Source organism: Schistocerca nitens, chromosome 6 (assembly GCF_023898315.1).
Source record: "Schistocerca nitens isolate TAMUIC-IGC-003100 chromosome 6, iqSchNite1.1, whole genome shotgun sequence".
NCBI classification, from domain to species: Eukaryota; Metazoa; Arthropoda; class Insecta; order Orthoptera; family Acrididae; genus Schistocerca; species Schistocerca nitens.
Window position 1 is genome coordinate 742,523,734 of NC_064619.1, and position 26,374 is coordinate 742,550,107.

General features: G+C 42.5%; 1 protein-coding gene across 1 annotated transcript in view; it reads left to right on the forward strand.

The window, feature by feature from the left end:
* The window catches only part of LOC126263615 (UDP-glucosyltransferase 2-like), a 74,567-nt gene extending 48,511 nt beyond the window's left edge, over positions 1 to 26,056 (forward strand). Inside the window, exons 4-5 of the mRNA XM_049960702.1 lie at positions 16,714 to 16,936; positions 25,812 to 26,056. Of these exons, the coding sequence (XP_049816659.1) occupies positions 16,714 to 16,936; positions 25,812 to 26,056 (468 nt within the window). The remainder of the gene's footprint in view (positions 1 to 16,713; positions 16,937 to 25,811) is intronic.
* The last annotated feature ends 318 nt before the right edge of the window (positions 26,057 to 26,374 follow it).

Consider the following 26,374-nt stretch of genomic DNA (forward strand, 5'->3'; position numbering starts at 1 on the left):
TGTGCACAGCGCGTTCTGAAACGTCATAAATTACATCCTTACCATGTTCATTTGCACCATGAACTTCATGGAAATGACTTCAAGAATACGGTTCGATTTTGTCAGTGGGCTTGGCAACAAATTCCGACTCATCCTAATTTCTTCTCAAATGTTCTTTTTACAGATAAGGCTTCAGTCTCCACCAAAGGGACTGTCAATATGAGAAATATGCATTATTGGTCCACTAACATGTGGCGACGGCTCCGACAGGTAGAGCATCAGCGTCCATGGGACGTTAATGTTTGGCGCTGAATAATCGGAGATACCATTATCGTACGTTTCTTTGTGAGTGGCAAACAGTATGACCAGTTTTTAAGACACACTCTTCCCTTCGACGCCGTAGCTCCTAATCAGAGGATAGAGGATGGTCATATGGTATTAGCATGATGGATGTCCTGCACATAACCCCTTACGAGCACGACAAATTCTGGACCTTAAATACCCTGGTATGTGGATTGGACGTGGTGGTCTTGCCCGATCTCCGGATCTTACACTATTGGATTCAGCGTTGGATCTTTTTTCTGTGGGGAGTAGTCAAGAATGCTGTTTACCAAAAATGTTCCAACAACACCAGAGACCATGCAGCAACGCGTTATTGAAGCTTGTGCAGGTGTCACGGAGGAAGAAGTAGCCGGACGTGGAGCGTCTTTCATTCACAGATTGATCCTATGTATGAAAGCCAAAGGTCACCAGCTTGGGCATGTGATGTAAATGCTCTTTTTTTCATGTAGTGGTAGTATCTCAGTAGAAGGTACTATAAAGGGTCACATTTCTCCTGCATTGTCATAAGTACTGTAATACGGTACTATAAAGTAACAAGATTAAGTTACTGTACGGTGCAGTACTTTACATTCAGTGTTTATTGGCAACATGTTAAATATTCAGACGCGCCTTGACGTGTTAATTGATTTAGTTAATGAAATGCACTGAAGTGATATTTAAACTAGAGAAGTTGTGTATTATTTATCATTTCCATAGGCACTAGTTTCGCGGACAAAATATCAGCCGCGCGGGATTAGCCGAGCAGACTAAGGCGCTGCAGTCATGGACTGTGCGGCTGGTCCCGGTGGAGGTTCGAGACCTCCCTTGGGCATGGGTGTGTGTGTTTGTCCTTAGTATAATTTAGGTTAAGTAATGTGTAAGCTTAGGGACTGATGACCTTAGCAGTTAAGTCCCATAAGGTTTCACAAACATTTGAACATTTCTGAACAAAATATGTGAGTGTGACACATTTCTGAATAGCTCTTGGAGAAGGTGAGTGTATTGTTGAATAAAATGTGCCTGGTCCATGTGAAAAATTTAAACTCTATCCTAGTAAACCCTACATCTGTGAGGATGAATAAAACGTGCACTGACGAACGAAAACTTTATGACCACTGCCCCCCGCGACGTTAGACGCCGTGTGGTGTCGTTGGGGGCGCTTGACGCGGAAACAAAAGTATCTGAGTGTAGCGGACAAGGGCAGGGGATCACGCTAGCGAGGATACGGGCTCCAGGTGTGAAAAACCACTGAGATAAGGGCAGATTATTATTGTAAGAGACTGTAAACGAGTATCTCGAAAACGGTGTAGCTGGTAGAATATATGCAATGCCACCCATGTCAACAGTATTTAGTTTAATTCTCAGGAAGAGACTGGTTTAGACCTCATGTCAGTCTGTGTTAGCGCTCGTAAAAGTGTAGGGCAAACTTTGGAATGTGTCTTAGCAAGGCAGATTGACCACCAATAGGAGGCTTAACCCGTGGTCTAGAGGAAGCCGGCACGGTAGCTCAGCGTGTTCGGTCAGAGGGTTAACAGCCCTCTGTAATAAAAAAAACTGAGCTAATCGATCAACAACGAACTTAAACAGATGTCTTACGACGTCCGCCCCGAACAGATGCAACGAACAAAAGTGAACAAAATGAGATTGAAAAAAAAAAAAAAAAAAAAAAAAAAAAGAGGTGGCGTCTTTGATTCATAATCAACACGTCTTCGGTCCCGGGTTCGATCCCCGCCACTGCCTAAATTTTGATAAATAATCAGCATTGGCGGCCGAAGACTTCCGGCATGAAAAGGCAGCCTCATTCTGCCAACGGCCTTGTCAAAGAGGGCGGAGGAGCGGATAGAGGTTCAGGGCACTCTCTTGTCCTAGGGGCGGGAAATTGCCCCTAAAGGCGGAAGAATCAGCAATGATCAATGACATGAGGATGCAGAAGGCAATGGAAACCACTGCATTAAAGACACGTAACGTGTATCCACAGGACATGTGGCCTGTAATTGAAGAAGTGTCATGATGATCTCTCCATTGGCAAAAGAATCCGGAATAGTCCCCCATTCGGATCTCCGGGAGGGGACTGCCAAGGGGGAGGTTACCATGAGAAAAAGATTGAATAATCAACGAAAGGATAACGTTCTACGAGTCGGGGCGTGGAATGTCAGAAGCTTGAACGTGGTAGGGAAACTAGAAAATCTGAAAAGGGAATGCAAAGGCTCAATGTAGATATAGTAGGGGTCAGTGAAGTGAAGTGGAAGGAAGACAAGGATTTCTGGTCAGATGAGTATCGGGTAATATCAACAGCAGCAGAAAATGGTATAACAGGTGTAGGATTCGTTATGAATAGGAAGGTAGGGCAGAGGGTATGTTACTGTGAACAGTTCAGTGACCGGGTTGTTCTAATCAGAATCGACAGCAGACCAACACCGACAACGATAGTTCAGCTATACATGCCAACGTCGCAAGCTGAAGATGAACAGATAGAGAAAGTGTATTGAGGATATTGAAAGGGTAATGCAGTATGTAAAGGGGGACGAAAATCTAATAGTCATGGGCGGCTGGAATGCAGTTGTAGGGGAAGGAGTAGAAGAAAATGTTACAGGAGAATATGGGCTTGGGGCGAGGAATGAAAGAGGAGAAAGACTAATTGAGTTCTGTAACAAGTTTCAGCTAGTAATAGCGAATACCCTGTTCAAGAATCACAAGAGGAGGAGGTATACTTGGAAAAGGCCGGGAGATACGGGAAGATTTCAATTAGATTACATCATGGTCAGACAGAGATTCCGAAATCAGATACTGGATTGTAAGGCGTACCCAGGAGCAGATATAGACTCAGATCACAATATAGTAGTGATGACGAGTAGGCTGAAGTTCAAGACATTAGTCAGGAAGAATCAATACGCAAAGAAGTCGGATACGGAAGTACTAAGGAATGACGAGATACGTTTGAAGTTCTCTAACGCTATAGATCCAGCAATAAGGAATAGCGCAGTAGGCAGTACAGTTGAAGAGGAATGGACTTCTCTAAAAAAGGGCCACCACAGAAGTTGGGATGGAAAACATAGGTAGAAAGAAGGTAGCTGCGAAGAAACCATGGGTAACAGAAGAAATACTTCAGTTGATTGATGAAAGGAGGAAGTACAAACATGTTCCGGGAAAATCAGGAATACAGAAATACAAGTCGCTGAGGGATGGAATAAATAGGAAGTGCAGGGAAGCTAAGACGAAATGGCTGCAGGAAAAGTGTGAAGACATCGAAAAAGATATGATTGTCGGAAGGACAGACTCAGCATACAGGAAAGTCAAAACAACCTTTGGTGACATTAAAAGCAACGGTGGTAACATTAAGAGTGTAAAGGAAATTCTACTGTTAAATGCAGAGGAGAGAGCAGATAGGTGGAAAGAATACATTGAAAGCCTCTATGAGGGTGAAGATTTGTCTGATGTGATAGAAGAAGAAACAGGAGTCGATTTAGAAGAGATAGGGGATCCAGCATTAGAATCGGAATTTAAAAGAGCTTTGGAGGACTTACGGTCAAATAAGGCAGAAGGGATAGATAACATTCCATCAGAATTTCTAAAATCATTGGGGGAAGTGGCAACAAAATGACTATTCACGTTGGCGTGTAGAATATATGAGTCTGGCGACATACCATCTGACTTTCGGAAAAGCATCATCCACACAATTCCGAAGACGGCTTCCCGGCGGGGTCAGGGATTTTCTCTGCCTCGTGATGACTGGGTGTTGTGTGATGTCCTTAGGTTAGTTAGGTTTAAGTAGTTCTAAGTTCTAGGGGACTGATGACCATAGCTGTTAAGTCCCATAGTGCTCAGGGCCATTTGAACCATTTGAACCGAAGACGGCAAGAGCTGACAAGTGCGAGAATTATCGCACAATCAGCTTAACAGCTCATGCATCAAAGCTGCTTACAAGAATAATATACAGAAGAATGGAAAAGAAAATTGAGAATGCGCTAGGTGACGATCAGTTTGGCTTTAGGAAAAGCAAAGGGACGAGAGAGGCAATTCTGACGTTACGGCCAATAATGGAAGCAAGGCTACAGAAAAATCAAGACACTTTCATAGGATTTGTCGACCTGGAAAAAGCGTTCGACAATATAAAATGGTGCAAGCTGTTCGAGATTCTGAAAAAAGTAGGGGTAAGCTATAGGGAGAGACGGGTCATATACAATATGTACAACAACCAAGAGGGAATAACAAGAGTGGATGATCAAGAACGAAGTGCTCGTATTAAGATGGGTGTAAGACAAGGCTGTAACCTTTCGCCCCTACTCTTCAATCTGTACATCGAGGAAGCAATGATGGAAATAAAAGAAAGGTTCAGGAGTCGAATTAAAATACAAGGTGAAAGGATATCAATGATACGATTCGCTGGTGACATTGCTATCCTGAGTGAAAGTGAAGAAGAATTAAATGATCTGCTGAACGGAATGAACAGTCTAATGAGTACACAGTATTGTTTGATTGTAAATCGGAGAAAGACGAAGGTAATGAGAAGTAGTAGAAATGAGAACAGCGAGAAACTTAACATCAGGATTGATGGTCACGAAGTCAATGAAGTTAAGGAATTCTGCTACCTAGGTAGTAAAATAACCAATGACGGACGGAGCAAGGAGGACATCAAAAGCAGACTCGCTATGGCAAAAAAGGCATTTCTGGCCAAGAGAAGTCTACTAATATCAAATACCGGCCTTAATTTGAGGAAGAAATTTCTGAGGATGTACGTCTGGAGTACAGCACTATACGGTAGTGAAACATGGACTGTGGGAAAACCGGAACAGAAGAGAATCGAAGCATTTGAGATGTGGTGCTATAGACGAATGTTGGAAATTAGGTGGACTGATAAGGTAAGGAATGAGGAGGTTCTACGCAGAATCGGAGAGGAGAGGAATATGTGGAAAACACTGATAAGGTGAAGGGACAGGATGATAGGACATCTGCTAAGACATGAGGGAATGACTTCCATGGTACTAGAGGGAGCTGTAGAGGTCAAAAACTGTAGAGGAAGACAGAGATTGGAATACGTCAAGCAAATAATTGAGGACGTAGGTTATAAGTACTACTCTGAGATGAAGAGGTTAGCACAGGAAAGGAATTCGTGGCGGGCCGCATCAAACCAGTCAGTAGACTGATCACTAAAAAAAAAAAAAAAGGAAATGCTTTCTATTAACGACGATTATTCACTGTAGTAGCGAAGAACAATCGAGTAGAGATCACAATGACAATACTTGCAGTCCCCTAATCTTCTAAATGTAATTGAAGTTGCACTGTATTGTGTGCACTGTTACGTGGGTATCCCAGAGTTATGGAGTGGGGGCGAGGAGTCCAACTATGACGAGCAACCTACGTATTGCTACCCAGAAAACCAAATACGCATACTTTATTGTGTATATTTATTAAATTATTAGTACTGATGTCTGAGATACAACTTCCAAGCCCGAGAAACACGTGGAGGAACATAATAATGCTACCATAGCATGGGGGTCGCCATAATATATTGCATCATTTTAAGTAGAACTAAATTAAGACGTCTGTATCGATAAAATAACAGGCATAATGTAGTCTTAGGTCCTCAGTTCACAGATTATGCACTCTCTGTTGGAGGAAACGGCTCAGAACGTATTTTTTTATATTTGCACACACGACCAACGTTTTTGAATAATCGATTTCCACATTAAATAATTAAAATTCTAGACGGGTAGGAAGTATTTTCCACATGCCAGACCCAATTAGTAGAAGATCCGTATAAAAATCTGGGTAAAGGCTTAAAACCCGTTCGGTTATGACTTCTAAAATATGTTTGTAATTACTCTATTTTATGTACATTCTGTGATGTGGATACCCTAGAGCTCATGGAGAGGATTGATGTCATTTTTCTTTCTGTATACATGACGTTACTGATGGAGCAAATTCACTTTGAAGGCACCCATACCATTTTGTAAAAGATGAGTAATTTTTTATTTAAACTGTAATAACGCACGACGGCACAATGTAAATCAGAGGATGGACAAAGGAGGCCGAAGGCAGGAAGATGTAGCTGCCTGGACGACCCGGGCGTTTCAGCTCACACTAACCTACCGCACAGCGCCGCAGCGAGGAGATATGAAGAAGAATCAGCGCTGATGGCTTCTTAGACGACCCATCGCTAATGTGCATTCACGCCCCACCTAAACACTCCAATATACATATGTCGGAATCTGTAAATTTTCCACAGCTCATACCACCAGAAAGAACAATCGAACATATTGGTTTAAAAATTAGACAAATGCCAAGAAGTAGTGTCTGGAGCTAATGTAAGTCATATAGATAAAAATTATGTCATCTGTATTTTCAACACAGCACCTTTTGATCCTCTATCACCAAACTCCGTCGTTAATTTCTAGCCCTATCGCATTACATTTGTGAGACCATGTCTTAAGACTTCTGTCTACACAGATTTTAAATAATGTTAGTTACATGGGGAAGCTTTGTAACAGACTCTTGCCCGTTCTAAATTTCTTTGAAAGTGTGCTACCAATTTTCATTTGACGTATGTTATCTTTATACATTTCTTGTATTATTTTAATGTTCACAGTATGTAATGTTTTCCAAAGTAGTTTTCTCAGGACAGTATCATAGGTCTTTTCTAAATCTATGAAAATTAATCCTATGTTTTTAGATTTTTTCTCTACGTTTCTCTAAGATCTGTCGTAATATGAAAATATTGATCTACCACTTGTGAAGCCACTTTGTTCTTCTTGGGCTTTAAATTTATTTCCAGCTTATTTTTAATTATTTCCTCAAAAATTCTCAAAAAAAAAAAAAGGTTCAAATGGCTCTGAGCACTATGGGACTCAACTGCTGTGGTCATAAGTCCCCTAGAACTTAGAACTACTTAAACCTAACTAACCTAAGGACAGCACACAACACCCAGCCATCACGAGGCAGAGAAAATCCCTGACCCCGCCGGGAATCGAACCCGGGAACCCGGACGTGGGAAGCGAGAACGCTACCGCACAACCACGAGATGCGGGCAAAAATTCTCATTAATGTGTTTATAAAACAAATTTCTCGACAGTTTGAGCAGCTTTTGCGATCCCCTTTCTTAAATATAGTACTCTACATCTACATTTACATGGATACTCTGCAAATGACATTTAAGTGCCTGGCAGAGGGGTCATCGAACCACTTTCACAATTGTCTATTATTCCAATCTCGTATAGCGCGCGGAAAGAACGAACACCCATATCTTTCCGTACGAGCTCTGATTTCCCGTATTTTATCGTGGTGATCGCTCCCTTTGTAGGCCGGTGTCAAAATATTTTTTCATTCGGAGGACAAAGTTGGTGATTGTAATTTCGGGAGAAGATTCCGTCGCAACGAAAAACGCCTATCTTTTAATGATGTCCAACCCAGATCCTGTATCATTTCTGTGACACTCTCTCCCATATTTCGCGATAATACAAAAAGTGCTGCCTTTCTTTGACTTTTTTCGCTGTATTCCGTCAGTCCTATCTGGTAAGGATCCCACACCGTGTAGCAGTATTCTAAAAGAGGACGGACAAGCTTAGTGTAGGCAGTCTCCTTAGCAGGCCTGTTACATTTTCTAAATGTCCTGCCAATAAAACGTCTTTGGTTAGCGTTCCCCACAACTATACAAATATAGCCTAGCTTTATTTTCGACGGCATTGAATCTCCATGCAACATTATATTGGAAAACTGTGTTATTAGTTTCACAATTTTGTCATCACCACATTTTAAGAAATCTAGATTGATACTGCTTGATCTAGATGATTTATCATTCTTCCCTGTTCCTAATACCTCACTCACCTCACTTTCTAACATTTGGATGTCCTCCTCTTGCTGTTCCTTTTCTTGCACTGTTCCTTCCTCCAGATACTCTTCTCTAGTCTCATTTACTAACTCCTGGAAACATTATTCCTTTTCGTTTGGTGTTAACAGTTGAAGATTGATTTTGGCTTCGTCTCTTGTCGATGTCCTAATACTGACCACGTTTCTTTCGCTCTAACAAATCAAATTTTCTATTGACATTGGCACATGTCTGTTTTCATGCTTCATTCTTTGCTATCCTGTTTTTTATCACTTTATTCTTCGTTTCTTTATAGATTGTTCTTTTATTTTGGATTTACCATTCAACCACTATTTCAATTCGTGCCTCTTTTCTTTAACTGCCACCTCCATTTCTTCCGACCACCATTCTGTCGATGGCTGTGGTTGTTTCCCTATATGCCCACCACCTCTGTTGCTATATTTACAACAACGGATTTTATGTTTTCATATATTTCCTCTATACTTCTTTCAAATGTTGCTTCCAAAGTTCTTTTTATTGTGGTAGCAAAGAATGTTCGTATACTTTCGTCTTGCGGACTGTCAATTTTGATGTGTATGTTTTGAGCTTTCTCAGCAGAATTCGTTTTAATGTTGTTAGAATCACTTTTTGCATTCTTCCATGGCCAAAAACTCTTCATTTTTAGTAGATAATGGTCTGATCGACACTCGGCTCCTCTATAAGTTCTAACATCTGTTGCCTTGAAACTACTTGTTTGTCTAATTAAATTACAGAACGAAGTTCTCTAGTATTCTGTTGCCAAGTATATTACGAATATCCTTGTGTTGGAATTTTCAGATCAAACTGTTCACAAATTTCAGTCAGTCGTTCTCCATTGTCACTATATTCTGTCTCTCTATGTTTTCCCATTGTCGGGCATGATTCTCTAATTCCTCCTTATCCGTTCATATGCCCTATGATCATCAGTTCATTCCTCCTTGGGATCTTTCCGTAGTCTCCCTAAGGATTGTTCAGAAAGTACCTTTCTCGTGGTCTTTTGCATCATTCGTGGGTGCACATACACCAATAATTACAACTACCCTGGGATATAGAGTCACTTCTATCACAATAATACGTTCATTAACAAATTTCCAATTTATGATTCTCTTTTTCCATGCTTTCTTTGTCATAATGGAGAGTCCTGCTTTGGCTCTTACCGCTTTGGACATCCCTCTCCAAATATGTACGTAATTACCAAGTTCTCCTTTGCCTGTTCTCTTGCTCTCAGAGAGTATGACAATATACGCTTTGAACCTGGAAAGTTATGTGGATAATATATTCAGTTTTATGGAGATACCGTGCACATTCCAGCATCCAAATGTCATTTTTCTTTTTTCCTCGCCGTTTCGTCGTCTAAGATTCAACTTTTTCCGAGGCATATTATTAGGTTTTTTAGCATTTTAATGTTTTCATATTAGTGAGGAGCTGGTCCGTGCACATCCCCAACCTGGGGGACCAGGTAATTTATTCTCATGCCCTTGATTTGCCAATATCACGCTACAAGGTAGCAGCCACTAGTTTTGGTCCACCCCGGGTATTTTATTTCCCCAGTACCTACCACACCTTGTGAGCATTCCCCTATCCGCCACTTGCGGAGGCGCCTGATGGGAGACCAGAAACTCCACACGGGAAGTTTACGTTATTATTGTTTAATTGAACAGTGCTTTAGCTCATGTTATATGAGTTTGTTTAAGCACTGATTAATTAAACTAAGATTAAACTGTGATTTTCCTCATACATAGCTACCTTGGTAACATAAAGGCAGCTACTCTTTACGTGTGTATAAAGTACGCAGTGTGCCCACTCGTCCTATGAAAGTCAGCGCACCTTCTCGACGGTTAACAGTTGTTTGGTGTTTCCTAGATTTTTACTCAGTTATTCTATACAGTTGCCTGGGTGGGACATGTTGAATTAAAAATACACTTAGGCTGATACTTCCATAAACATACATCACTGAATTTTCTTCCTGTGTAGATGCTTTGATGTGTCGAATATTACTATACTAAGCATATAAAAAACACATTTGATTGTCATAATATACATATGTGATAACAGTTCACTGATGGTAGATCACAACAATTAGCAACTTTGCAAATAGACTTGAGCTTTTAACATTTTACTACACAAGGATGCAATGTAGCTGTCAAGCTTCTGCCATGAAGCAGATAACACCAATGAAGTGTTTTACAGCTGATTCTGATAAATATGGCAGGGTTTCACATGGTGATACCATATAATATGGCAAATCACAATCATCAAAAAAGTTTGCAAATACGAGGGCTATTCGGAAAGTAAGTTCCGATACATCGCGAAGTGGAAACCACTGTGAAAATTGAATATGTTTTATTTGCAACTTCTCCACGTAGTAGCTGCTCTGACTTAGACATCTGTCGTAACATTGTACCAACCTTCCAGTACCCTCATCGTAGAATGCAGCTACCTGTGCTTGCCACCAATGCTTATCTACGGCTCGTTATCTGTGCCAGAATTTTGCCTTCATAGGCAGCGGTTCATGTGAGCAGAGATGAAACTCAGGACAAACCAGTTACGATCCGTGTTGTGAGTCATCATCAATGCCCCTGCAGTAAGCGGACGAGAATTGTCGTAAAGGACGAAACGCATGACAGTTATGTTATGTGGGCTGCACGACATCAGGCGTAATGTCTCACCAGGCCCTCATATTTGTCGAGAGACACTATTCTGTAGGCATTTTTACGTGTTCATTGATCGCTCAGCATTGGAAAGAGCAACGTGTCGCGATCGACAGCCATGGTAGAGACTCTACCCAACACATTTGCGGAAAATACATCAGATTTTTCACAGTGGTTTCCATTTAGTGACTGATCGGAACATACTTCCCGAAGAGGCCTCGTACATGCAGTTTTGCAGTAGGAATCACTTTACTGTGCGATGATGCAAAGTGGCTATCAAGCTACAATACAGAGTGTACTTTTAAACTTCCCAAATTTCAAAGGCGCAGGAAAAAATTGCACTGTATGCTAGAGCATCTCAAAGAATTTATTTAATAATCAGCAGTAAATTTTAACATGTGTATGATTTGTAGCACAAAATATGCTGAGTTTATGTTAAATTTCTTGCCATATTCCTCGTTTCATGTCCTTGGTCACTGTTGCATTCGCATCAGTGATACAGTATCTTAACATAGGAATGTCGTCCACTTTTGTCTCATACATACAGTTCTTCACGAATCCCCACAAGAAAAGCTCTAGTGTGGTAACGTCGAAGGAACGTGGTGACTAAACAGTGGGTCTGATCTAGCGAATGGGAAATTTCGTATGCAGTACTTTCCATTAGCGGTTTATCAATATTGCGGAGCCGAAAGAAGACGTTGGGACGAAATTCTTAATCTGAGGATATGCAGAATGTTCCAACATGTCCATTCAGTGTGTTTCCTGCAAAGAAGAACGGTCCAACAATCCTATCGTGCCTTAATGCACACCAGATGTTCAGTTTAGGCCTATCACAAACATGTTCGATAACAGTGTGTGGACGTTGCAAGAACACAATAGGAACCTTATGCCGATTAACCGTTCTTGATACATGAAAGATTGCTCTATCTGAGAATAAACATATTTGCAAGGAGCTGGCATTCATTTCAATACGCTGCAGCATTTCTGTAGCAAATAGTTGTCAGCATGGTTTGTCATTCGGCATCAGATGTTGCAGAATTTGCACTTTGTAACCATACAGTCGAAGACGCTGGGGTGCATTAAATTGTCTAGATGCCTGCCGAATCTACTTACGTGAATTTCTGTAAACCTCTTGTCCATTGTGTCTTCTGTAGCTCTACGATGTGCACTGCTAGTGATTTAATCACCACGAGAGCAATATTGAGAGGTTAAAGGATCTCCATTGATAGACGCTATGTGAGAAGCATTGTACGTCACGCTGAGGTTTACTGTTGAAAAAAAGGGAGAACGTTCCAGGAAGGGTTCGGCAACGTATTACTTTATCCAACATGCGAGTTGCAAAATGACCACAACGAGAAATTAGAGTCGATACTGGTAGGTGTTATATCTCAGCCTGTTAGGAAACTGCTGTAGACTGTACAGTGTTTAAGTAAACTCAAAACGTAACGCCATCCTCATTATGTAAAGGCACACTGTAACAAGACAATAATCGCATCGCAGTCTACATCACATGGTGCGTGATTTCCTACGATGTCATATCTCCCGAAGACTGTGTCGTGATGCCTCACAAACTCTGCCGAGCGGTATGTGTGCCGTGATCTGGTTGCAAGTGGTGTGGTGTGAACTGTGATGGGCTCAACACCTCCTGCAACACTTGCACTGCCAACATATAGTGTCAGTCGTAATGACCACAGCATGGGAGAGGACAGTCCTGCCAGTGTGTACACTCGCTGGTCGCGAGTGGCAGGTAAGACCCAGTGAATATTCGTATAATAAAAAGGTTGTAATCGTACTCTTCCTTCCTACTACATTTAGTGTAACGCCACGACCACATAAAAAGCACCTATGGTAGTTCTTAAACATGAAGTTTGGTATTATCACTGTGATAAGTTTAAACGTAATTAAGCCTGCAACCTATCAATATGGTTGTTAAATAGCAAAATTGTACTTGGCTTAAAACAAATAATTCCCTACATTTACACAGTGTAATTTTTACATAGCAAAAGTGTGCGTTGCTACATCTCCACAGAGCAGTTTCTAAATTAGCAAGAGTGTAATTTCAATAAAAAACGAACCACATCTCGGCAGCGTAATTGTTATGTAGTGTACTTTATTTAAAAAAGTTTCTTGCATATTCAAGTGAGGCAACCAACAAAGTAACTGGCCCTATAGGGTACAGGTGAGGGGTGGGGGTGAAAAGAGGAGGGGTAGTGTGTAAGAGCGAAGTAATAAATTATAGTGATATCTATCCTCCATCAACCAACGCGTTAACAGTCCCCCTAACTGGTAAACAAATTATACAAATAATGGTAATAAATTGGGCAATAAATTATATCGATGAAGATTCTAAATAAAAACCTTATTTCTTCTCCAGCCAGCAAGATAACAGTTCTCCATTTATGTGTAACGCAATTGGTCTAGACGGGTCGGTGAGAGGGATGAGGTTGATCTTGGCGGTGACAAGGTGGGATGGGGGACCCAAAACACTGGATTCGCACCAGCACAGCCCTGTACACGCATCCTGAGGCATGGAGACGTCGTCACTTTGGTAATGGAGGTATAGGTGGGTGCGGTAAAACCTATAGAGTATGACGAAGGCTGAGTTACAGTAAGCAGTTTCGTATGGAAGGAGTTCACAGCATATATGAAGAGATGAAGAGGCTTGTACAGAATAAATTCTCATGTAGAGATCCTTCAAACCAGTTTTAAGACTCAAAACCAATATAACAACAGCGGATACATGTCACCATATGTGCCAAACCGAACTATCTCTTCCTGTTTCGTTAGAGCAATGTTTTTTCTCCCAGAGAGACCCCAGATAGTTTCCTGATATTTGCTTTGTGTTTTTGTGTGGACCGTACCACCCTTTACAATGCAGCCAATGAATTTATGAATTAATTTGACGGGTGCTGTGTGACTATTTGTTGAAGACCCGAAACATTGGAGTCCACGTCCAGAATGTCTCACTCCACCATCTGCTATGCGGTGCTCTTGTGTGCTATCGTAACTATTTTCTGAAGATTCGAGACTTTGGAGTACATATGCAGAGTTCCTGACGTCAACAACCTCTATGTCCTCCATTTAACAGATGCACCACACTTCCTCACAAGTTTTCCAATGAACCTAATTCTTTGATTCTTCATTCTTCATACTGGTTGTACGTACTCGTCACATATCATTATGCATCGTTGTGTTAACCCAGATTATTGAAATGACGAGACGGGCTCTGGAATCTTACCACTGTAGATGTGATAATACGCTCTCTGGATCTTTCTCTTTGACATGGACGTTATATTCCATTTATGCACATTCAAAGAGAACTGACATTTAGCTCACTAAGCAAGAGTACAATCTGAGCAGCACTGCATTTCCTTATGACCTTCCAGCGACGATTCTTCCCAGCCCACAACAATACTGTCAACGTGGGTGTGATAGCGATGCTGATACTACATGATAAATCAGTTATGTATAGTAAGAACAAAATTCTTAAGCGTTTACTGACCACTTGTTGACAAGCTGCTTGTTGGCTTCTGTCTCGGGTTCTTCGGCCGACGTTTGTTTGATGTTTTTCTAAAGTTTTTCCAGCACAAGTATCTGGAATTGTTAAAGTTTCACCTGCCATTCATGGTCAGTCCACCACCAGCTGTGGGCGATGAGCCTTGAGAACGCCAGCCACTTGTGCTGGGGAAACGTGGGCAAAATCATCGAACCAACGGCGGCCGAAGAACGCGAGACAGAAGCATATATACTGCGAACATTAGCAGTTATCATGCTTTTCTTTGGGAACAAAAAACAGAATGTACTTTCATTTGTTGTGATCATTCACTATGTACTATGTGGTATGAGTCATAAATTATTCCAAATATTTTTGAAGATACTTTAAATGATAGTATATCTGTGGGAAATGTATAAGGTGGTACAGTTTCGAAGCCCTTTCAGCCATCTCCGAAGATGAAATTTTTACCAGCATATACTATTTCAAGGAATCGTACGAGGAAAAAGAAGAAAAAGAAAACGAAGCGTTAATGATTCTCTAAGAGAAGTATCCTCTCCTTCAAGAATACTGTAAAGCCAAGCGTGCAACGTACTCAAAAGTCGTAGAAACGTACGAAAGCTTTTGATACTACACTGAATTCCTGTACATGCGTTAACATACCTTACTTCGGAGAGAGGAGACGTGCACTCTTTTCCAGTAATACCAATGTTTTCCGTGCCTGAGATACTCTTGACGAATATGAGCTAAGTACGAGAGTAGTCTATAGCGTTGTATGGATTCAACAGGTTCTTCTGCAGAGTTTAATTTAAGAAGGCTTAACTATGTTTCAGTGGAAAGAATTGTTCATTGTCTCTTATTTGTGAGTGTGTAAGGTAAAATTTAGTACTTCGACATTCTGTCAGTTGTCTTCAGTATCAACGCCGGACTGAACTGTGATAGACTGAACTCAAGAGTTGAGTTCCGTTCATTGAATTTACGGAAGACCAGAATTCCCAGGTAAATATTCCGTTAAGATCTGAGTGTGGAACTTTTACTGCAGAATTCACCCATTTTCCTTTTTACTGATGCACGAGTTACCATTAATTTTGATGTTTTAACTCCCCTGAATTCTCTTTTAGAGTGGTAGTGTAACAATCTGCATATTCGCAACATCCTTGGACTAGTTCCATTAAACGAATGTGGATGTTTGAGACCCTTTTGTTCTTTGTCGTCAAATATTTGTGTAGAACTCTTGTATCGAGTGTTTTAGCCTTAAACGTAACTATTTCACGTTCATCAAATTTGTTCGAAATCTTCTTGCTATGACTCTTATGTAGCATGTTAATACCGTCTATCGCTTACTCGTAACTCTTCGGATGAGCTTCTTGCGTTTGGTGCCTCTGATAGTTGTAACAAAGTTGTTGTTGTTTGGGTCACCAGTTTCGAATACTAGTTTAATGCAGCTGACCATGCTAGTCCATCCTGAGTAAATTTCTTCATATCTGTGTATCTACTACCACTTACACCATATGAGCGTATTTACTGTAGTGGAGTGTTGGTCTCCTAAAATTCTTCGCCCCTTTCTCGTCTCTCCATAATCAAATTATTTGTTTCCTTGTACCTCAACACAGGTTCTACTATTCAGTTTTTGCCGTAAAGGTCTTTTCCCCTGTACATCGATTCAGTTTCAAAAGTTGTCTATGTTTCATTCCAGCACAAGACGACACTGGAGACAAATGCTTCCAGAGAACTATGTCACACTTCTTCGCCGTTCGTCATTCACTTTTATGTAATATATTATCGTAAATGTGTTATATATTCTGAGGAAAGTTTTTCTTTCTTTTGACTTGTCCCATTTTTAGGTAGTTTTCTTCCACAAAACAAAAATGATCTACCAGTTTTAGTGACCCATTTCCGAATCTGATTTCGTCAACACCACCCGATTTAGTTGAACTACACTCTTACACTCTTGTTTAACTTTTGCTGCCATCCATCTTCTAATCTCTTTCCAGGCCATTTGTGTTCCACTGAACTTATCTTGCAAGTGCTTTGCAATCTCTGACAGAATTACGATTTCATCGGCAAACCTGAAAGGTTTTACTTCTCCTATCTGAACTTTAGTGATGTTTCCATATTCCTGGCTGGTTGTTTTCTCTCTTTAACCTCTGGCTGCTATACAGAAACATTTGAGATAGCCTGCGAGCCTTTCACACTTCATTCCCAGTTATTGCGTCCCGTTCATGTACTTGCACTGTACTGTAATTGAATGTGTCACGAAAGAGTAACAAATTCTCGAAATTTTCGCCGCCTCAGTTCCAGGTGAACAGAAAGTTTCGACATTACGTTGCGTCATGTGTCCCAAGAGAAACAATGCTAATGTAGATAATTGTTGTATCTTCGTTACGTGGGGTGTGGTTGGTGCAGTCTCAGTGTCGTGGTGGTGACAGGAGCTGCAGCAGTTCTTCGACTCGAGCGATCGCGGCGTGGTGTACTTCAGCATGGGCACGCTGCTGCGCGTGGACAGCCTGCCCGGGGAGCAGCTGCGCGGAATACTGCGGGCGTTCGCGTCGCTGCCGCAGCAGGTGCTCTGGAGGGCCGACCACGCGCTGCTGCCGCCGCTGCCGCCCAACGTGCGCACTTCCGACTGGCTGCCGCAGACCGACGTCCTCCGTGAGTCCGACAGCTGCGCTGCGCGTGTGCCGGCCCTGCTCACAGGGCTGTACAGACGTATAGGATACTGTTGTGTGTGACCAGGCGAAACTACTTTCGACCGGACACAAGTGTGGGTTCTTTGATTTCTCTGGGACAATGGTCGTCACACGAGAACACGTGAAATATTAGATCACTTTATTACACAAGTAAATAAATGATTTACTTAACTTTGACACACTTCTCTGCCACACGAGTGCTGCATTATTTATATCTGTAACAGAGTAGTAAACCATCACTTCACCCACCAAATTAACAAACTGTTCTACAATATTCGCCATTACCATCACTACAAGTTCATCTGAAGCTTTAACTACTTCTTCTTCGTAGACGACGATGTTGTTGCTTTAGCTCACATCTAGAACTGGGCAGTGCTCTTGCTAGCTCGGCACTATATTGACTTCATTGTGAGGGCGCGGCTATGCTAAGAGTGGACGCGTGGTCCTCACCAGCACTTCCCGTACATCGCTACAGACTCGCTGCTGTCTGTCGCATCCATTTACATTGCCAGCTTCGGTGTGGCGACGCGATCTCCTTATGATACCACAGGTATAGCCCAGTTTTCAGCATCAGATTTTTTATCACCCCCGTCAATCTGTGCCAACAGGCGCCAATCAGCCCAGAGCAGCATGGTTTACAAGGTCTATTTAAAAATCGATGAACATATATCGATGAGCGAAAACATTGTGACCGCGATTCTGCTTGATACGGATTATACAAGTCCTCGACAGCACTCCAGGAGCATGTAGGAGCAGATGTGTTAACAGAGGTAAAGCAATTCCTGAAAATTATGGGATGGTGATTTACAGGCACACAGCTCGTACACGATATGTGTTCCAGTGGGTAACGATCAGGCACATTTGTTGACAAGAGATCAATGTGAGTTCTTTATAATCCCCATGAAATCAGTGTAGCAGAATACCGACCTTGCAACACGCACAGCTGTCCTACTAGAAGTGATCATCGTAAGGGAAGACGTCAGGAGGTCAGCAGTAATCTTCAGGTAGTTCACTGGTGTTACGACGCCTTCAGTTATCACCACAGATCTCTTGGATGCCCCACTCAATGTATCGCACAACTCGATTCAGCCCTCACCAGACTGTGACACTGTGCATGTTTCGTGCAGCCATTCGCCTGGGCAACAGCGTGTAAGGACCCAACCATCGATCTGGTGTAACGAGAAATGCGATTCGTTCGCCAGGTGGAAACTTAGTGATGCCCACTGAAATCATAACTGACAATATCGTTGGGTCGATACAGGAACAAGTTGGGGTCGTGTGGTGTGGAGCCCCATGTTCAACAACGGCCTTAGATGGGTGCGCTCTGCAACACTTGAGCCTGCACCAGCAATGTACCCTGTCGTCAGATCTGCCACAAATCGCTGCCTATCCTGGATTACACGGTGGGGGATCTGCCCATTCGTCTCTCCTCCGCTTGCATTGTTTCCTTACTGCGTCACGTTCCCACACCACCACCAGCAGGCATCAACCTCGTGGTGCGCTGTGCTCATTATGTTTTGCCTTATCTCTGCATATGTTATGTGTGTATCTTGCTACGTAGCTGTGGACTATGTGGGTAAATTTAAAACAAACTTCATACATATAAAGCTCAGTGGCCAAGAAAAATGCTTTTGCGTAAGAAAATCCTAGCACCCTCATAGGAGTAATGGCGTGACATGCAAAAGTTACCGAAACGGAGTGTTATTAGTGCTCAAGTATATGATATTAACAACGCAGCATTGTTAGAGAAAGTAGACACCCACAAAAATGCTTGTAGATTCATTTAGTAAGCCCGAAAGCGTCTCTGAGATCCTCGTACAATTCCATTCGCGCCTTTTACGAGAAAGGCATTCCACGCCACGGCGTGGGTTACTACTGAAATTCCAAAAGTGAACTTTCCTAGAAGAGTCGGTTTACGGTGCTTCCTCATATGTACATCTCGCGAGAGGAGCTTATATGTAGCCTACATTTCGACAGCCTTGTGCCAATAAGAGAGCTAGCAACTGTCGCTCTTCCCATTCGTGTGAGCGAAGCAGTTGGTGGAACTGGCAGTGGTACATGCAGAATCCTTCACGAGGAGGCATAAGCGGGTTGTGAAATTTTGATGGAAACATCAGGGTTTGCAGGACCATTCGTGACAGTCCAGAAGACAGTCTGGCGGTAGGAGCAGGTGACATGAGGTGTAGAGCTGCAGCTGGCCTCGACAGTGGTGAGGGAACATGGAAACATCGCGAGAAACGCATCCTACAACATAAATGCAGATGATAGCCAAGGCGTCTGGTTCTTATGTTGTATATGACTGTGAACCACACCTGTCCAATGTGTCAACCATGATCAGAACAGTCTTCTGTGCAGTTGTGAGTGCATTACGTCGAAGCTAAGAGAAATGGAATACGAGCAAATTATCGGTGCTCTATGGTTTGTATGTCCGTGGCCAAGATAGCTGGCGTGTTTGTTACTTCAAGAATCATCTGACGAAGATTTATACCACATACAGGGGAAGACGAGAAAACATCTTCCTCTATGTCACGAAACGGACGAAAGTGCAAAATGGGTGATCGTGACAGACAATCACTGAGGGGGAGAACGACAAAAAATTAAGGGATTGGAGAACTGGACGCTGCACTCGCGAACCCTGTCAGCACCAAAATAACATGAAGGGCGTTCCATAAGCAGGGAATTGCAGGGCGAGCTCCTATTCCAAAACCACAGATCAGAGATGCAAATGCCTGTAATACGAAAATTTGGTTCTGAAGCCATAAGAAGTGGTCTATGGACCTATGCATGCAATTCGTTTGGTCAGATGTGTCTTGTTGCACGCTGTTTTCAACTTATGGCTGAGTTTACGTCACAAGAATGGAACATGAAGATGGGGGTGGCAGTTCGATGACGAGTTGAACACCCATATCGTGGTATTCTATGGGCTCCACGGAAACCCCGCAAGGTCACATTACCCATACGGAATGTCCAATGGACAACATTCGTTCCCCAATACTGATGCTGTGTTCCCAGACAACTGAGACCTGTTCATACGGCTTGCATCATCCAGGACTGGTTTCACGAGCTCAAGCACAAACTGTCACCTCTCTCCTGGCCACTGAGTCAACACATACAGCCATTATCGTCACCTGAACATGCCACAATTTTGAGGGAAGAAACCTATAAGATTCCCCTGAAAAGTATACAGAACCTGTATTTACCCACGACTGGAATCTGTTTCGAATGTTACGGTTCTCCTACACTGTATTTGATCTGGTAATGTGTTTTGTTTTTGGTATTTCAACATTTTAGTCCAACATCTGTATGTCTAAGCATTTAATAGTGCGATTCGCATGAAACTATTTTTACCTTTCCATTACACAGTGCCGGCCGCGGTGGTCTCGCGGTTCTAGGCGCGCAGTCCGGAACCGCGCGACTGCTACGGTCGCAGGTTCGAATCCTGCCTTGGGCATGGATGTGTGTGATGTCCTTAGGTTAGTTAGGTTTAAGTAGTTCTAAGTTCTAGGGGACTGATGACCACAGCTGTTAAGTCCCATAGTGCTCAGAGCCATTTGAACCATTTTGAGCCATTACACAGTAAAATCGTAATATACATTCCATAGCTCAGCAATTAATATGTCTGGCGTTATGCAGCGCTTTTTTTTCATGAACAGTCTCATTATGTATGTAAAATCATAAATCAGTTGGAATCATTAATATGCACTGAGAAATGGGATCCTTAACAGTACTAGTGATTGCCGGTAGCTGACTAATCTAACTCACAATTCATTTACTACTTTATTCCAATTTTGATGCCTTACATAAATAAGTGGACGTTGAAAGCAGATTGGGATGAGGGGGCGGAGTTGTGGGGTCAAGTAGGCCACTACCCTAGGAGCAGTTGTCTGTTCTCTGAAGGGAGAGCTGGGAGGTACGCAGGTCAATGGTTCGCAGGCCACTGGACAGTGTGCTGCAGTGCCGCTGTTGGGTGCCAAAGCAACACTGGCGAACACAGACCATATCTTCTGTGGGTGGCGCAAGGCACCGTACCGTGACCGTTATTACAGCCAAAAAGTGGAATGGAAAGAAATGCCGTTTTTGGCAAATACCAAGAAGGCACTATTGTGCACAAAACGTAGAAAGCTGTGTTTTTTGGGACGTGCCAGATGCTACAGAAGCTATCTGGAAAATATTTTACACGTGTGAGATGTTGCGGAAACTGACTTCACAAAAACCAAATTTTATGCTACGTAAGAACTGCCAGGGTTGGCTAATGTGAATGAAGTGGAGGTCAGATAGAGAAACGCGATTGTGCAGATAGCAGCAGCCTCCTTAGCCACAGAGAGAGGCGCCTTTGTTCATTGTTGAATGGTGGGTCACGTGTTACTGGTTTACTGCCTAAGAAATGCTTTTACCGGTTCGCATTTGGAGGATACACTGCGCAGCCAATCCGAGTAGAGTAAATGTTAAAAACGCGGAAAAGCGAGATTTTCCTTTAGCGGACACTCGGAACAAAACCTCTTCTTACTTCTCTTCCATAGAGAGTTGTCATAGCTTCACCTCTGAGAGTCTTGACCACTAAGGTCCACCACCAAAGCAGGTGTACCCAGGGACGTGGAGAGATTCCTGGCAGATTTGCACTTATCCATTGGCAAGAGTCGTTGGTGTGGTGCCAGATTCAATGATCAGCTTCCTTTCAATTCCGACTATAGGTCCAATGCATTTTCTTCTTTAGTACTATTCCCTAACATCATGGTAATGGTGGTACAACTTCACGTTTCCAGTTGAACGGTTTACGCGATTATTAGAATCTTACTCCAGACACTTTTATCAGATGTCCGAAATTTTACTAGGATAATATTTTCATTGCTTGGCGAATGTTTTCTCTAACATAAAAAAGCCAATTAATTGTATTTCTTGTTTCATTTCACAGTCGTTCAATTCCTAATTCATTATTCTGGACGGTGTTTCATTAAAGGATGACAGAGCTACAGGGCTCAATTTCCACACTTCCAACTTTGAATCACACGAGCGTAGGCTAGCACAGGGTGTCATGTGGAGGACCAGAATTGAATCTGTGGTACTTCCAGAGACTTTTCCGTGGTGCAACGACTGGAATAGGGTACACTTACTTCCGTGAAGCCAATTGATGAGCTAGACGAACGTGAAGAATTGCCACAAGATCTGGAAAGCTTATAAGAGCTGGTAAGGGAATGAGTACACTTACCACATCCAGCTGACGCCATGCGGCACTGGATGACTCGGCGGCCAAAGTGCGCCACTCGTTCAACAGAATGAGGACGTCGAGTTCGTAAAACTTCGTACTGTTCATGCAGACTCGGCACAACTTCTATATTGCGGCTTGATTCGCAGTAAGTCTTGTTACTAATTGTCTCACCTGGCAGTACTATTGCACGCCAGCTCTCTCTCCCACATCTACGCAGGTGTCCTTGATAAGTCAATATGAAATAGGCACAGTAAATTAGCAACTTATAGTCAAAATGATAATTAATTGTAATAGCAGTAACAGTATGTACAATAACGTGTATGTAGGATTTAAGAAATTTCTGTCTTACTTCCTGATTACTTTCGTGTGGAATATGAGCAGCAATGTCTAACAGAAATGTGAGGTAACAATGCAGAAGAGATAAATGCTGGAGAGTTGACAGGTCAGACGAAGGGCGAGAAATAATAGTATAAGATTGGCGGATGAAATGGAGAAAATAAAACAGAAATAGATATGGCTGAGAAAAGCATAGATAGTGTGTAGTGCGAGGAGGAGACTGGTTCCATGTTTGACAGAAGGAAAGCAGCCGCAATAAGCATAAAGAGAAGCTATGGCGATGACGAGAGGGAAAGCTCCAATCTCCTCTTGAATGCAGGGTGGTTTCAGGCACGATGTATGTTACAGGGTGGTTGGTTCTATTAGTTGTATGGATGAAATGGACAAGAATATGAAGAAATATTTGATGTTATGCAAAGTACAGCTAAGATTCCTTCTGTATCCATTACGACACTGCATGCGAAAATCATATTGCTTATCCAGTCGCATCGAAGCTACGTTTAAGAAGGACTGATGTGATCAAACTACGAATGTTGCAGGCATATCCTACCCTAGCATTTCCAGCTAGCTCTACAAGTGCCGTGTTGAGCTACATCACGGTAGTAAAAATTTGACAGGAGTAAATATTGGATTGCTTTTTGTTTAATTTGAGATGTAAATACTTTTCCAAAACTTGGATGGCATAAAAGCAGGAGGGATATATCGTGTGTCCTGTAACAGTGAAAAGAAATCTAAAATGTCTGTAAAGAAGTAATCTTTAGTTTGCGACACTATTGGTAGGGATACTTCCCTTAAGACACTGTCGATATAATGTTTAGTAGTGGTTGTTTTTTGAATCATCAATCTTCTGATTGGTTTGATGCCGCTCCCCCACATATCTCGTGTGCCATCCTCTTCATCTCAGCGTAGCACTGGCAACATACATCCTCAATTATTTGTTGCATTAATTCCAATATCTTTCTCCCACTACAGTTTTTAGCCTCTACAGCTTACCTAGTACTATGAAAGTTACTCTGTGTTGTCTTAACACACGTCCGATCATCCTTCCCCTTCTCGTTGTCAGTGTTTTCAAATAGTGCTCTCTTCGTGGATTCTGAAGAGAACCTCCCACTTCTTACAGGTCCTCCTAAGTTTCAACATCTTTCAATACCACTACATAACAAAAGCTTTTTTTTTCTTTTTCAAGTTTTCCCACAGTCCATTCTTCACTACCACACAATGTTGTATTCCAGGAATACATTCTCAGAAATATTGAAATACTGCAGATCCTTTGGATTCGCCTTTCCTTTCACTTTTGTAGCAGGCTATGTTACATTATTCCAGAGGCCAGTAATACAACGTTGCACAACTGCTTTCGCAGACTCACGACGGCCCGACACCCGGACAGCTGTTCTCGACCAAGGAGAGTACATTCCTCCGATTCTTTGGGTGTTTTCGTGATGTCTTCTGTGGATCTTCCTGTAATATCAGTATCACCTAGGCGTGTGAAAACATTTCGCCTCAGTGGCCGAAATGGGCCAGCACTGCACGATTCCCAACATTATGTCGCCGGGACAGCTGTTGCGTTTTTTTGGGGTGACTTAGGCACCCAAGCTGTGCTACTTCCCTAGCGGGAGAGCAGCAGCGTTTTAATTGTGACGCTGCCTGTGATGTCAGAAAGCATATGGTGGCTGCCTGTTCAGCGACGTGAGATGTGTTAGGATTGGAGGAACAAATTTTGCACGTCTTCTGGAGGGAAGCAGCTTGGTACACAGAGACGTCCGGGACTGGTACATGAATGCCGTACCGTTTTGGACTGGCGATTTTTAGCTCTTGGTGCATGCCCCATGTGGAGTATTTTACGGATTTGAGAGGAGTGTGCGGATACTGTTATTGGTGTGATGGATGTGAAGGAGAGAGGAGTGTTGGAGAGCAGTTTTCCATGGACGCACTGAAGGAGAGATTAGTGTTGGAGAGTGGATTCTTGCAGTGGCCTTGAACAAGGAGGTGGATTCGGACGACAGTAAGAAATGGAGACCTACATTGGAGCCGACGCAGAGGCTCACTGATCACCACATTCTAGAAATCTACATGCACGTGGTGAGCAGTTCGGAGCAGCGGCAATAGGAATCTTTAAGGTGAATTTCACCAACTGCACTGTGCTCTTACAAAAGCAGGAATCACTGATTTAAATATATGGTTCTAGCTTTGGTATTATCAGCTACAATGAATTAGTTACAGTAATAGCGCATAATTCACAATTAAAGTGAGAAGCAGAGTCGCTTTTCCACCCTCTTTGCAATTTTGTCAACTGTGCATCTGTACACTCTTAATTTTATTAAACAGGAGCATGAATATAACTGACATGTTTTGCTGTTCTGTGTCCCATGTCTTCTGGAAGTAAATATGTCGTTATCTTGAATGTCATCTGTTTTTCAACTAGGTAAATTTGGTAAATTTTATAAATTACGTTAACCTATGTTTGGAGTAGTACGAGTAATCTTGAAGTAGAGTACATGATGCCTACCTCAGTTTCACTGCTCATGGCAGAAGACTTTTTTCATTCGTGTTTAGATTATGTTGGGTTTAATTTTACAATAATGTGACCGAGGGGTAGTTCTGTTTCGTAGAAATCATCTGATGAAGAGGCTCATTGGCCGTAGGCATATACCTGCCCACCAGATGGGTAATTTCTTCTTTAAATTAAGGCCAATGCTTGTTACTAATATATTTTTCCAACCAATAATTCCCTTTTTGCTCTTCTAGCCAGTTTTCTATGTCCTCCTTGCTGCATACATCACGTTATTTTGCTTCTTGCTTCTAATGTAGCAGAATCCCTTCACTTCTTGTACTTCATGGTCCCATAAGTAGATGTGAAGTTTACCACTAGAGTAATAATCTTGTTTCTACTACTCCTCATTTCTTGCTCTTTCTTCATTTTCTCTCAACCTGTACTCTACATTCATTAACCTATCCAGTCCATTCACAAGTCCTGTAGCTCGACTTTCACTGATGATAGCAATGTTATCAGCGAGTCGTATTGTTATTTTTTCACCATCAGTTTTAAACACACTTTTGAAATTCTCTTTTATTCCCGTTAATCTTCTTTTATGTCATGATTGAACAGTAGGGAAAAATAATGCGTTTGAAGTCTTACATCCTTTTCAATCCGCGCACTTTGTTCTCAGTCTCGATGGTGTCTATCACAAATATCACTTGAGTCCAGCGTTGAAATGCTAGTACGCATGTCGACAGTATCCTGTATCTTCGAGTTAAGAGTGAGAGACGGTGCCCTGTGACTGTACTTGTGTGGCAGACCACCCCAAGACGGTGGCGTTCATCACGCACGGCGGGCATCTGGGCCTGCAGGAGGCGGCACAACGCCGCCGCCGTGAGCCGCCGCGGCGTCGCCCTCACCCTGACCGTGGGCCAGCTGACGGAGCACAGCCTGCGCGACGCTCTGGACAGCCTCATCAACGACACCAGGTGAGCACGCGTGACGGGCTGCAGGTTTCTACCAAACCCGACCACGTGACACGTGACAGGGCACAATGTGCGTGAAGCTCCGGGCTGTCTCGCCAATGGCACTATGTGCTGGCACCATGAACGGCCTCGACCCTGCCCTCGTGACATCTGGCCGAGCACAGAGTGCATCAAACTCTGGACAGGTTCGACAACAACCCCAGATTTCCTCACTTGGTGCTTGGGGCACCATCGCCAACTCGTAAGGCTGCAATCACATCCGATAATTTGGTCGATTGTTGATATGGTACTACGAACTTGTTGATAGTTTCATGGCCACTTGTTAATGTATTGCCTTTTAGCTTCAATCTCAGGATATTCTGCCAACGTTTGTTTAACAATTTTCCTGAAGTTTAG